Below are 13,662 nucleotides of genomic sequence, written 5' to 3' on the forward strand. Positions count from 1 at the left end.
GCTAAAATGACCCTCCATTGAAATATTCTTCCATTTTGAAGTTTATAAAAAGAGTACTTACATTCAAGGGCCACCCATGGTCCATTTCATTGAATTGTTCCAGGATGCCAAAGTGACCCTTCACCTTGTTTAAGTGTTTAACCGGTGGAGGTGGACATGCTAGCTCGCTCCACTTCATTCCATTAGGTGAAATCTTTTGAGATTCCACCTCACTTTTGTTGGAAGTGTTCTCGCCAAGCATAAATAGGGCTATGTCATTACCAATTTTGAACCTGTGGCCTTAAAACCTTCGAACAGATAGACTCAAGTAGGCCAACATGCTGCGATGGCTTCCTTGCGTCCGAAGTGACACACACACACACACATGCTTAAAAAAAGACTCAACTTGCTACTCTTGTACGGTGGTCCTTGTTGCCTCGTGCCGATTGCTACTCCCACTTCCAGACCTTCCCCCTGCGTCGTTGCATGCCAGTTGCCTTGCGAGTCCGCTGCCACTTGCTTGCCAGCTCACCGCCATGCCGCCCCTCAACATTTACCTTTCACTCTTCAATCCCAAGGGATCTTCCAAGATTCTATTATCTGATAAAACATTTATGACACCCTACTTGATCACTTCCCCCTACTAGTCATGGGGACTGATGAAATATTTTTGGTCACATGCAACATGAGATTGTGGTTGGGAAAGCTTGGAGTGTTGTGAGGCTGTCTGTGGTTAGAAAATCATTTCAAACGAATTTTCAACCTCTGTACTGATGAGCTCTTTAGACAGCAATCAAACACAAAATGATCCAATTCCAGCTGAATTGGCACCTGTTGTCTGCGCGCTATCGAGTTTCGTGCTTACCTAGATCGTTGCCCTTCAGCACGCAGTGCTCCTTGTGCTTTCCCTAAAACGCGCAGATATACGCCTCCACACACACCCAACGTACATACATACCTTCACAGACACACAGTCACTCGCACAGACGCATGCACGGATCCCACACGCGAAACTGACGCTGCCCTCATCTCGTAAGTAGAACATCTTTCGACACTTTGTCTCTGTGCGTACCATTTCCTCATGTCTAGCTTGGCCCTCTCATCGCCTGTCTTGAGCTCCCCTTTGGACTCTTATTCTGCCTCTTATCCCCATTCTTCTCCGCTCTCAAATAGACCATTCGATGGTAATCAGCTGAGAGGCCATGGGAAAGGCTCAGCAGCATCAAGGAGGTTGCTCTTTCCTACTTGTTTTGATTTGGCCTCCAAAAGTCCTAAGAACCTTGCAGCAGGTTGTCATGGATGTCGAAATGTTCAGAGAATGTGCGTACGTGCCAATGCAGGGGATGAGAGCGGCTCCGGATCGGGCAGCATGGAAGAGATTTCTCGCAGTACCACTGTTGAACAAGGAAAGAGGATACTGGCCTTGCAAAAGGACTTACTTGATCAGGTGTCTCACTTTCTAGCTATGTTTTGTCTTATTCTCATCAATGATTATTACTCTGGTCTCAGCGCTTTGATTTATGTTGTGATGTTGCCTGTATGCATTTGTAAGTTGGTACGGATTTTGGAATACTCCACTCTATGCTTCCCTAGTGCTTGCCGACAGTACTTGTAGTAGATGTGCTGTCTCTTTAGCTGCCTTTGTAGGACGGTCATAGTGCGCCATACCCTGGGATTTGGGGTGATTTGAAGTCAACAGTGTCTGTGCAAAAGCATTGTAAAGAGTGTAGTAATATAAAGAGTGTCAAAGTGTTTTTGGGTTTGCCCTTAGGCACAGCTGGTTTGGAGCGTGGTATGCTGTTTGCTTATTAGAGTGGGCATTCATGATGAGTTTATAACGTGGGGGCAATTGTATGGTTTTTGCAATTTCCAGGATCACACATTCGTTTTTAGGCCTCTCATACCTATCCGGTTTCCTTGCTCAAATCCTTGGGATGCAGGTAAGGCACGCTTTGGATGCTTCCTCCCATTCTCTGTACATCAGTTTGATTTCCATCCGCTGTTGGGAAAACAAAAATTGGGAAGCCTTTATAGCTATGCTTCCCAATAGTGCCCAACAAACAAAATTAGCACCACAAACCATAACAGAACTCTCACCAAACCAGAACTCAAAAGGTAAGTGATCCCATGGAAACTTTACTAGCAAGCACCCACCCAAGAGACCACAACTATAGCTAGAAAGCGCATGCCTTCAATGCCTTGGCATGGATTTACAGCGATGCCAACAAATGCACTTGAAGAAAAGGGCTTCCTCTTCCACAATGCAATACAAAAGAACCACCACTTAACACATTTCTCCTTCAATGTTCATACATAAGCAAACAACACCCACTACACATAACTGCCCCAAAGCTGTTATAGAGTGAACATTGCATAAAACTGTCCATATCTTGAGCATCATAGAACCAAATGGAGCACTTGATAGCCCATGAGAAACCTAAGAAAATAACCAGATCATCGTTGAATATACTCAGAATCAGATCCATACACAAGTATGCGCAAAATTGATGCGAAGAGGGAGCTGTCCCAGCACGACTACACAAAGGAGGGCAGCACAAATGCAGAAGAAAAAAGGGAGAGGGAGGCTGGCACAAGTAGGTGACGTGCTTAGTTGGCACAACCCCTGGGGGGTTAGGACATAAAAAACCTTCAATTTTGACCGAATATCTACAAACCCTAAAACCTGCAAAATTTCATGACGTGCTAGAGAATTCCACGTTTTGCGTTGGAAGCTGTTGACATGGAAAATTTTCAGCACGGTAGCTTTTCAGCCTTGCGCAAGGGATTTTTGGACGTCCAGCTGTTTGGCTTGGGACTTGCACATGAAAAGCATGGCTTTTAAGATTAGTAGCTTTTGGAGGCACTTGTTATACCTTTATAAGGAGCCCTTGCGCCATTCTTTGGCAGACAATTTGGGAGCAGTGTCGCGGAGAGAAGTTCCCTCGGGAGTTGAACTTGTTTGAATGAGCAATAAAGAAAGAATACTGAAAGGGGGGCCAGTCCCTCTCTCTCTCTCTCTCTCTCTCTCTCTCTCTCTCTCTCTCTCTCTTTTCAAGTTCAGTTCTAGTTTTTGTTCGTGATGCTATTGATTTCTCGCTTGGGTATCCAAGCTTGTAACAATGATATCAGAGCTCAGACGATTCTTCTTCTACGGAGGATCTGAGCTTTTTTCTATGGAGGATTTGATCTTTTTTTTTTTGCAGCACACATGGGTTTTAGCAGTGAATTCGACAGAGATGACACCCCCCTGACCACGCGTCTGCAGGAAGATAAAGAGCACTCAAATACTAGTGGGGGAACAAAGAAAATTAATGGAGATTCCAATAGGAGCAATCCTCCTTTTGAGGACTTGGGTGTCTCATGCGCATTGCACTTGAATCACGTAGACATGCTACTGCTACAGGTCAGCGTCTTAGTTAGCTTAGGATCTAGCTTGCACTTTGTGAGCCTCTAGAAGGACGTGCATGATCAGACAAGTCATAGTTTCATACCCTCGCTTGCAAAGTACAGTCACTTACGCATATAGGCATATTAAGTCACTTAAGTCATTTAATATAAGCGACTTTGACATGACATTTATAAAAAGTAGGTAGGGAAAATGGCAAAAAAAGCTTTATAATAAGCAACCCCTTGGTCCCAAAAGATCAGTACTACACAGTACCCAGAACAACATTTTCAGCCAGCACCCCAGCACCCCATCCTTCTGGCGTTTCTCGGTCAGCATCCATCAGCGTTTTCAGCGTCATCGCCATTAGTATTCAGCGCTACAGATCAGCATTTTTCAGCATCCAGCACCAGTACCATCAATTCTCAAGGCTTTTGTCGCGAAGAACCTTCGATACTCAGTATTCAGCCCACTGATTTCAGTATGCAGCACCAACGTTTTCAGCCTACACCATTAGATCAGCCCTATTGATTTTGCATTAGCATCAGCATAGCACTCAATATTCAACATTTAGCCATTGTTTTATCATTTTTGCAAGTAGTTAAAGCAAGTATTTGCTCTGTCAACAAAGAAGCGGGCCCTTGGGGTTTGTTTAGACTTGACATGCAGTGTCGTCTCTCTCTCTCTCTCTCTCTCTCATTGTGTTCAGTTCAGTTTCTTTCAAGTGAAGTAAAGTAACCTTGTGTTTGTGCGAAGTACTAGCTTTGACATTGATATTAGAGCTCTGGACGTGCTTCGGCTTCGCGAACTCAAGGGAAGAATCAAGAACCCAAGAAGAACCAAGAACCCACGGAACTTATATCATTTTTTTTTAAAATTTCAAAGAAGTTCCGTGTCCCTACCTCGGACATATTAGCCACTCCCACCCTTAGTCCACCGCGCATCGGGTGTGCTCCCGTCTTCATTGTTATGTGATGGATACCCTTAATGCATAATCTCAACATCATGAACGAAGATCGACATCAGATACACGAAGAGCGAGATCTTGAGAGATCTTGGTACTTGCCTTGTATGCGGATAGGGAAGGAGCTGGAGAAAGGATCCCTAACCCTCTTCTGCATTCGCATTTACATGTAGCATGCATCCGCTTCCGTCGACATGGAACCATAAGAAATACCTCCGAGCACCCTTACCTTTCATCTTTACCGGCAATGTTTTCACGACAAGACTATATGGTGGTACTTTCTTGCAAGGCAGAGTCAATATGAAGGCTGATATTCTGTGACAGTAGTAAGGTTGCCTAGTAACTCGGCTAGTTGGTGTTTGCATTGCAGCAGTACATACATCCACAGTATCCACAAGTTCGGAGGAGTTTTCATCAGTTTATGCAACCACAAGCATCAGAAGCATTCATCATGAGAAGTACAACATGCATCCACAGGAAGTTCTTTGGCAGTTATGTCTCACATAGTTACAAGGAATGGCCCTTTTCAGGTCGCCGTTCCGCATTCCCAATCTAGCTTTCCGTTCCGAATACCCGATCCGAATCCCCGTTCCGTGTTTCAGACGTGAGTGTCCGAAATAGGGAACCACCAGCTTCAACATCAACAGATTAGTCCTAGCGTTTTTGCATCAGGTCAGCCAACGTTTTTGCATTGAATTCGTTAGCTTTTTTGCACCGAATCAACCAACTTTTTTGTATCAGATTAGTCACCGTTTTTGCATTAGATTAGCCAACATGTTTGTACCAAATCAGCCCTAGCATTTTTGCATCAACATCATCACTCAAGAAAATAACCTAAAGAACCTCTCTCAAATTTATTTTCTCAAAGAATCTTCGTGTGCCTGCAGCGGACTTATTAGCCACTCCCACCCTTATTCCATTGTTCGCTCGCGTTTTCATCACTCTGTCTTAAGGGCCATTAAGCCATAAAAAACCACAACTTTTTTTTGCTTGTTTGAGATTACTTGTAACCCAAGACCACTTGGGCGTGTCAATCTCTTTAATGCGTGTTTTTGAAAAATGGAAGGTAACCCAGGAAAGAAGGGCTTGTCTAGTCTGTCTCATTCCGCTCTTCCACTCATCGAGAGCCGACCTTACAGATGGCGGTAGGCCAATTGACTTGAGGTGGGAAAAGCTACCTTGGTGTGAGCGCAAGGTCACCAAGGGGTGTATGCAGAGGAAGGAGTTGAGCTTGGGTAAGAGAAAAGCCTTGTTAAACGCAGATTGTAAGTAATATCAAGTACCAAGATCCTAAGCACCCCAAGAATCCCAAGTACCTCAAGAACCCAAGTACCCCAGGTACCCCAATACTCAGTACATGGTCATCACCCGAAGCAGAATAGATACGCTGCGTGAAGGTGATGATTTGGAGAAGATGTCCCTACACTAGGAGGACCATTGAATCGTCCTCCATCCCCATCTACGATACGAATTGCACCAAATTCTATGGAGGCTTTGGTAAAGTCTATGATTGAGATGATGCTACAACAGTAGGCTCAGTGGTCCGAAGTCGAAAGGGAAAAAGAGGCTTAGCGGGCCACAATTGAGTGGGAATGTGAAGCTCATCGTGTAGCTGCTGAAGAAAAGAGGGCAGCTATGGAGCTAGAGCGTGAGCATGCACGTGAAGCTCACCGGATAGCGGCTCAAGAAAACAAGGTAGCTATGGTTATAGAGTTTGAGGCACTGTGAGACCAGCACTTGCAAGACCTGGTTAGACCAAGTAGAGGCGACAACTCCCAATAACCCAGTCACCGAAAAGTTGACTTCTAGTAAGTATGATGGTAGGTTGGATGCATTGGTAATTTATTCTTGGTTGCATCAATTCAACGCTTATTTTGCTACTAACAAGAAAAACAGTAACATTAAGTTTTGATTGCCTCCATGTATTTGTTAAGTGATGCATTCATTGATATCGAGCCTGGCAAGTGGCACACTTGGCTGAGCACCTTGCGTATGTCGAGGATGACATCCCTTTATCTTATAGTTGGGCCGACTTCCAGGCTAAGCTCAAGGATCGCTTTATGCCATTGCAGTACCTTGATTGGTTGAAACAGGAATGGCAGAATCTCAAGCAAAATGGGACTCCAATTCTATCTTTTTCGTATCTTGCAGATTGTTGTCGAATTGCATAAGTTGGATGAGAAGCCTAAGGAGGCTTTTCTCTTTGGTCTAGATGAGTACATCAAGTACGATGTGAGAGTTTTCCGTCCCATTGACTACAATGACGCTGTGAGGATTGCTTTGAACAGGAAATGCAACACAATAAAGGTAAGCCAAAGGAGAGCAAGTCAATTACCCCACAGGATCAATAGAACCAATCAAATGGAAAGAACCACAATCCCTCTTCTTCTCATTGTCCCACGACACCTAGAGCACAAAACTCTTCACCTAACACTGATAATAAAGAAAAGGCTAAAATTCAGGAAATCCCTAAGTTGATACCCGATGAAAAATCTACTAAAGGAGGTTGGTAAAGTCGAAGAAAGAACCGGGTATGGAAAAGAAGGAAGATGTTTTAAGTGTCACACTAAAGGTCATAAGAAAAGAGATTGTTCTAAGAAAGAACCCATTGCACCTACAGAATCCACATCTTTTGTTAGTGTCATAAATGAGCCAAGTAGTGTGTCCCAAGTTTCTAATGGTCATCCAGATGAGTCTCTCATTAAGTGTTATGGTCATCTGAACGGTCAGCGCACTGTGATCTTGTTTGATTCAGTGATTAGTGATTCCCTTGTGAAGAGGGCACACTTAGAACCCGTTGCAGGCTGGAGTAGATCCCATTGTGCTTTCTGGATTTTCTCCGGGCATGTACTCTTCCATCACGCATGAATGTCTTAATGTGCCAGTTTATGTGAGTCGCGCATGTTTTTGTCGCAAGTTTCTTGTTTCTCCTCTCTATGGTTGTGATATGGTTTTTGACATTAAGTGGTTCCATGAGATTGATCCACAAGTTAATTGGAAAACAAACACTCTCATCATCACTCTTTATTGAAGGGGCCTCTCTCGTGGTCATTCGTTGGGAGCAGAGTATTCCTTCTTCGTCATTAATCTTTCTCTCTCTCTCTCTCTCTCATGTTTTGAAAGGAGATAAACCAACAGTCCAGGAACATCTCTCAGTACACAGTCAGATAGTTCAGGGAAGAATCAGTCATTGCATGATAAGAAACCTTTCTTTGTCATTCATTCTCTCAAGCATGAGAAGCATTTTGTGTATGGTAGAGATTTTTGCCTAGCGCATCGAGGAGCGATTGTCAAGCTAGATGGTACAAACTTTTGAGCAATTTGGTGGTTTGATTAATTATATTCCTAGTAAAGCTAACCCAATTGTAGATACATTCAGTTGCCAAGGACAGATCTTGGCTCGCGAGTCGAGGTCCACAGTACACGTTCAAGAACTATCTCTTGGTAGCATGAGAAGTTAGTATGCATTTTTCGAGGCTCATACGTGACGGTCTCTTGCCGTCTTTGTGTGTTACCTTCTCATAGGAAAGCCATATTGCACGATGCACATGATCACGGGTCAGCACAGAAGCATGAAGACATGTTAGAAAAGGTAGAAAGTTTGAATACACAATGTTTTGCCATTGTAGATCGTGTCAATAAGTTTTGCATGCTCATCTCTTGGCACGACGGAGTCACAACACAAGCATTAGCACGATTGTCTATTAAGCATTGGTATTCCCTTTGTGGTCTACCAAAGTTGATAGTTTTAGGTAGAAAGATTACATTTTTCGCAAGCACTTGATGAAAAGTTTAGCACTCCGTCACATTTATCATATGCATTTCACCGACATTTTCCAAGAAGCATAGTCTATTTCCATTTATGAAAAGGCAAAAGAAGTGTGTGTATGTATTTGCGGTTGCCTAACTCATGGTCAATGCACACCATTTTTTGTGTTTTTAACATTGTTTCACGGAGATCCTCCAACGGAGATTCTTGAAGAGGGCGAACCCGAGATTGTGGACTAAGTTGAAGACATGGAGCCGCTTCAGTTTTTCTTGCATCACTCTTGGCGCGGCTCAAAGAAGCAAGTACTACAGTCCTTTTTTCTTGCATCACTCTTGGCGCGGCTCAAAGAAGCAAGTACTACAGTCCTTTTTGAAGTTCAAGTATTGTGGCACCCACACAACAGAGTGGGCCGACGAAGAATTTGCTTGCACTGTACGATTCATGCATCTCGTTGATGTTTGATGAGGACGTGCAATTGGATATTGATGTTGAGATAACGAGCTTCATCAACAGCTTAGGCCCATCCTTTGTGTGACCAGTGGCACTGAGACAGAGACTTCCAAGTTTCCTTTGACTTGGAAGACAGGGTCTTCCAAAACTCATTGATCTTGCGTGATGAGTACTTTCGCATTTAAATACTAAACCCTAAACCATTAGCACGTGAGAGCTTATGTTTTCATTGTGCTATTTGTTTGGTCTACAATTTCACAAGCATTATGATTTCTAAATTGGAGGATTGCTTTGTAGGTGTTTATGAGCACAATTGGAGTGCTTACTCATTGATCCTTATCAAAATACACAATCGACTGACCACTGCACAGTTAGAGAGATTGGTTTATTGTAGATCTAACATGAAGCTTGTGTGAGCCTACCACGCTTTAGGGATACCAAAGTAGGTGATCTGTGATTAATTTCTGTTCAGTGTTAACTCTTTGATTTTACTCCAAGATCGAACTCTTTCTAACACAAGTTTGGTTGGTTTTCCTATGAGCAGAGTTAGATCCCACGTAGGTCAAGATCATGCTTGATCCAACTACAGAGAACATAGAGCAGCAGAGGAGAGATGAGGAGGAGGAGGAGGAGATTCTTCGACTCCTTCACAAGGAGTTGGAGAGTGTGGATCAGCGTGTGACTAGATCACGAGCACGGACATCATTCCACTCTGGGAGGGAGTTTCAGAACCAAGTAGTGCACGACGTGAGAGCATTCACAGAGGAAAGCTTCTTGTTCGCAAAGGACGGGGCCGTGTGAATGAGACTGCTCGTCTCATTCACATTGCAAAGCAGGAGGATCTTGAGGAGGATGATGTAGACCAGCCACAAATGTCTACGATGGTGGAGCCAAAGTACAAAGATGAGAGCAATGTCTTCACAAATGGAGACATTTCCTCTTTTGGATAGAGCTCATCCTCATTCGATGACGAGTTCTAAACTAGTTTCTTGGGAGAGACTGAGTCTCTTGACTGTGTTGGTTTTTCGGTATTATTCATGCTATGTAGTAATTTTGCTGGTTTATGAACCTTTGTAGTTGACATTGGTGTTGATTGATATGAACTTCTCATGCTGAGATGATTGTAGTGTTGAGTTTTGTATATGTAGTATTTTGATAATAGATTAGTCAATCTTTGGATCTTAAGTCATTTGTAATGTCTAAGTTAATGGTATTGAACAATGAGAATTGAGTTCAACTGAACAATCTGTAGTGTCATGTAGTATCATTGAAATGTGGTAGCGTGTCCCATGTTCGTAATATCAGGTAGATCACTTGATTGATGTTTAATGCACGTGGGCCTTTTCATTAAGCTATCTAGAGTGATAGTTAACATGTTTGTAGGCTTTGGTTGTGAAATTCCTATTTTTCTCTATCTTTTTAGGGTTATTTACCAATAGTGCGTACTTTATGTACCTTAAACCTCAATCCATACAGGACTGCCTACCTTACGTACCGTATTTTACGTTTGGTTCCACCTTGCGTAAGAGGTGATTCTGCTTCTTACAATAAATTGTATCAAAAGTGTGGGTATCACTATCTGAACTGTCGGAGGAGAAAGAGGTTTTCTCCTCTGAACTGCTAGATTGCTTCGATTCACTTTTCTTGTCCTTCCTTCCGCTCTTTTGCTTCTTCTCATCCTTGTTGGAATTGGAGGAAGATTTGTTGGAACTCTCAGAAGACGAAGTAGAACTTGCTTTGTCCTTGAAGCGTACATGGTTCTTTGATCCATTTGCAGCCGAGCGTCGATTTCTGACCTAGATAGCCGGCATAATCCTCTCACTTGTTGCTCGTCTAAGAGCGCACTATATCAAGAAGTGACCTTAGATAATGCCTTCTACAATATTTTTTGACAAGGGTTCTTGCTCATAGTGCAAGCAATGGCACACATCAACGTCTAGGTAAAGCAATTTATCTATAACAAGTAGTGCTTGTTGTGCTTTCTAGATCTAAAGATATTTTTAGCTTTCTTGGATTTGGAAGTAAATATTATAATAAATGCCTCGAATTGGAGTATGCCAATCTTAATATGCGTCATGTCACTTCGATCATTTCTATTTGTGAGAGAGAGAGAGAGAGAGAGAGAGAAGAGACCACAAACGCTAGATGTAGGAAGAGGGGGCGATCAGCCCCCATGACTACCAGAGCAAGAGACAATACAATGTGTCAGACTATAACTGTGGGTGTCCCCCCTGGTCCCATATATAGGTGCCCAAGGGGAGGTAAGGCAATGCAAGATAAAAGCCCACGACCCAGCAAGAGGAAAAAGAAGTATAAGGATGCCCGGACAAAGTGGCCGGTCGGTCGGACAGCCTGGGCGGCCGGACAAAGGTGCAACCTATGCATGGGTGGCCAGCCGAAGACATCTAGCCGTACCAGTATGCCATAGACCTATGTGAAGCAGCAGAGTGGTGTAAATCTAACACCCCCTCTCAACACCGGATGCTGAACACCTGCATGAAGCCGAAGATGTGAGGCAAATGATGAAGATGTCTACTGCAATGTCCACTGAAGGACAATACTTTGGTGAACTCTGCGAGTGTAGCAGCAGTGTGGATGTCCTGACCGCCAAGAAATATCCATGGAAAGATGCCGTCACGAGCAGTGTAGCAAACTACTGTACTTTTGTCACGAGACAAGCACCACGTGCCAATAGAAAAGAAGATTGAACAGACTTTTAGGACTTCAATAACAACTGAACTAAAAAAGAGAGAGCGAGAGAGAGAGCACACGCGACACGGAGTGGTGGAATTTCACCCCAAAGAGTATCGGCCTCAAACCTTGGCGCCCCTTTCAATATTTCTTTATATTGCTTTAATTGAGTACAATGTCGGTACTCCAATCCCTGTACCTGCACCTTCACACTGAAGCGTGCAAGAGAATGAGCCCTCTGCACATATTTAAAGGCCCTTGGCCTTGAAAAGCAGTTACATGAAAAGCAAGCAAACTCAAAAACTGTGAGAGTGAGCAACGGAAAGAGAGTGAGGCAAGCGTGCTGAAAACGCTGGAGGGAGAGAGAGAGAGAGAGAAAACACAAGTGCTCTGCAAATGATGCTCTCAATACACAATCTAATTGACTACAAGACCCTAAGCATTCTATTTATAGAATCTTAGGTTGAGGTAGGGCAAAAATGTGTAAGCGGTGCAAAAAACATAAAAGCCCAAAAATGGCTAAAAGTGTGTGCAGGCTCAGAAAATGAATGACCGGACACGTGCTAAAAGTGTTCGCCCATGCAATCTACATGATGTGCGATGGGTGGCCAACTCGGGACAATCACTAGCCGTGCAAAATGGCGAAGTAACGGTGGTGTAACTCTTAACACCCCCTCTCAGCACCGAATGCTGAGACAACACAGAGGAGTCGAAGGTGAGAAGCCAAAGTCCACTGAGGTACAACCTTCATGAAGATGTCTGTTGCATTGTCCTTTGTAAGAACATACTCCAAATGAAGATCTCCAGCCAAAACCCGCTCCCGAACATAGTGGTACTTCACTTGAATGTGCTTTGTCCGAGCGTGTTCTTGGCAATAGCAATGCAACTTTGATTGTCGCACAAAAGACAAGTCGTAGCAGTTTGGGGAAAACACAACTCTCCCAGTACTCTCCGTAGCCATATAGCCTTACAAGCAGCATAGCAAGTTGCTCTGTACTCCGTCTCTGTAGAAGATAGCGCAATGGTGGGTTGCCGCCTACTGCTCCATGAAATGGGTCTCGAGCCGAGTGTGAAAACTACTCTTGTAGTAGAGCGCCAAGTATCTGGATTTCTTGCCCAATTTGAATCGCACCAACCAAGTAAGGTGCTATTCAGATTGGGCAAGAAATCGAGATACTTGGTGCTCTACTACAAGAGTAGAGTGCCAAGGTGCCGCTGATGTATCGCAGAGTACGCTGGGCACACTGCTGCCAATGTCGCTGATGAGGTCGGGTGTTGAAGAAACTGAGGACAGAAACCGTGTAACAGATGTCTGGTCGGGAATAAGTCAGCCATACGAGGCAGCCAACAACATTCCTGTACTGCTCCAAGTCAATCCGTGGGGAAGGATCGTGAAGCGATACGTTCTCTCCGGGCTCAAGAGGAGTGCCAATCGGTCTGCAGCTTGTCATCTAGATTCTCTCCAGGATAGCATTTGCATAATTCTGCTAAGAAAAGAAGACGCTGTCTGGTGTTTGAAAAATCTGGAATCCAAGAAAATAGTGAAGAAGCCCAAGATCAGTCATCTCGAAACGCGTCTCCATAGCTTTCATCAACAACTTGATCTTGCTGGTCCAAGAGCCTGTGTAAAGGAGATCGTCCACATAGACAATCACTATCGCAACCAAAGAGCCATCAAAAACAACATAACAGTTGGAATCTGATGAGGTACGCCGTAACCCCAGCTTCCCGAGAAACTGGTCAAGTGTGAGGTACCACTGTCGTCCAGCATGCTTCAGTCCATACAATGCTTTCCACAACTGATAGACCCAATCCTCCTTGCTTGGTATACGAAACCCAGGAGGTTGCTCCACATAAACTTCTTTATCCAAATCTCCATTCAGAAACACACTTTTGACATCCATCTGGAAGATAGACCTATTTTCCCTATTTTTGACATTTTTCAATTATTATTTTTAAGTGACTTTTGTTGGAAACTGGGTAGGGCAAATTCACTAAGCAAGTATATCAAGAAACCTAGCGCTAGCACTTTTTGGCAGAAGAGGCAGCAGGACCATTGCTCATAGGCAACTTCTCAGCAGGACCCCAAGTTCTCTAGTGTTTTTGCATCATAGCAGAAGAGCTAGCGTTTTTGGACAAGAACCCAGATCAGCCAGCGTTTTTGCATCTGCATCAGCCTGGCGACAGTAGAGGAGAATTTAGCCCTAGCGTTAGCAGTTGCATCAGCAGATAGCAGATTTCCCCGCAAGATCATTTTCAGCCCTAGCGTTTTTGCATAAGCCTGGCAATCCAGCGTTTTGCAGATCTATCGCGACAGAATCAGCCCTAGACTCAGCATTTTCAGTTTTCAGCGATCAGTACCCGCAATAGAACCCCCGAACCTCGCAGATCTCACCTTCCCATAGCAAATCCTCGCCGCACGGT

At 43.9% G+C, this 13,662-nt stretch overlaps 1 protein-coding gene across 5 annotated transcripts in view; it reads left to right on the forward strand.

Moving 5' to 3' along the window:
• Positions 1–711: 711 nt before the first annotated feature.
• SS2 (starch synthase 2) overlaps positions 712–13,662 on the forward strand; it is a 101,232-nt gene continuing 88,281 nt past the window's right edge. For 3 of the 5 annotated variants that reach the window (XM_086525138.1, XM_086525137.1, XM_086525139.1), the window contains exon 1: positions 713–1,426. In XM_086525138.1, coding sequence (XP_086381264.1) covers positions 1,061–1,426 — 366 coding nt within the window. In that variant the 5' untranslated portion in view covers positions 713–1,060. Of the gene's footprint in view, positions 1,427–13,662 lie in introns of all 5 variants that reach the window. The other 2 variants (XM_086525141.1, XM_086525140.1) reach the window with 2 other exon arrangements.

This window comes from Adiantum capillus-veneris, chromosome 12 (assembly GCF_014529385.1).
Source record: "Adiantum capillus-veneris isolate H3 chromosome 12, ASM1452938v2, whole genome shotgun sequence".
Lineage (NCBI taxonomy): Eukaryota > Viridiplantae > Streptophyta > Polypodiopsida > Polypodiales > Pteridaceae > Adiantum > Adiantum capillus-veneris.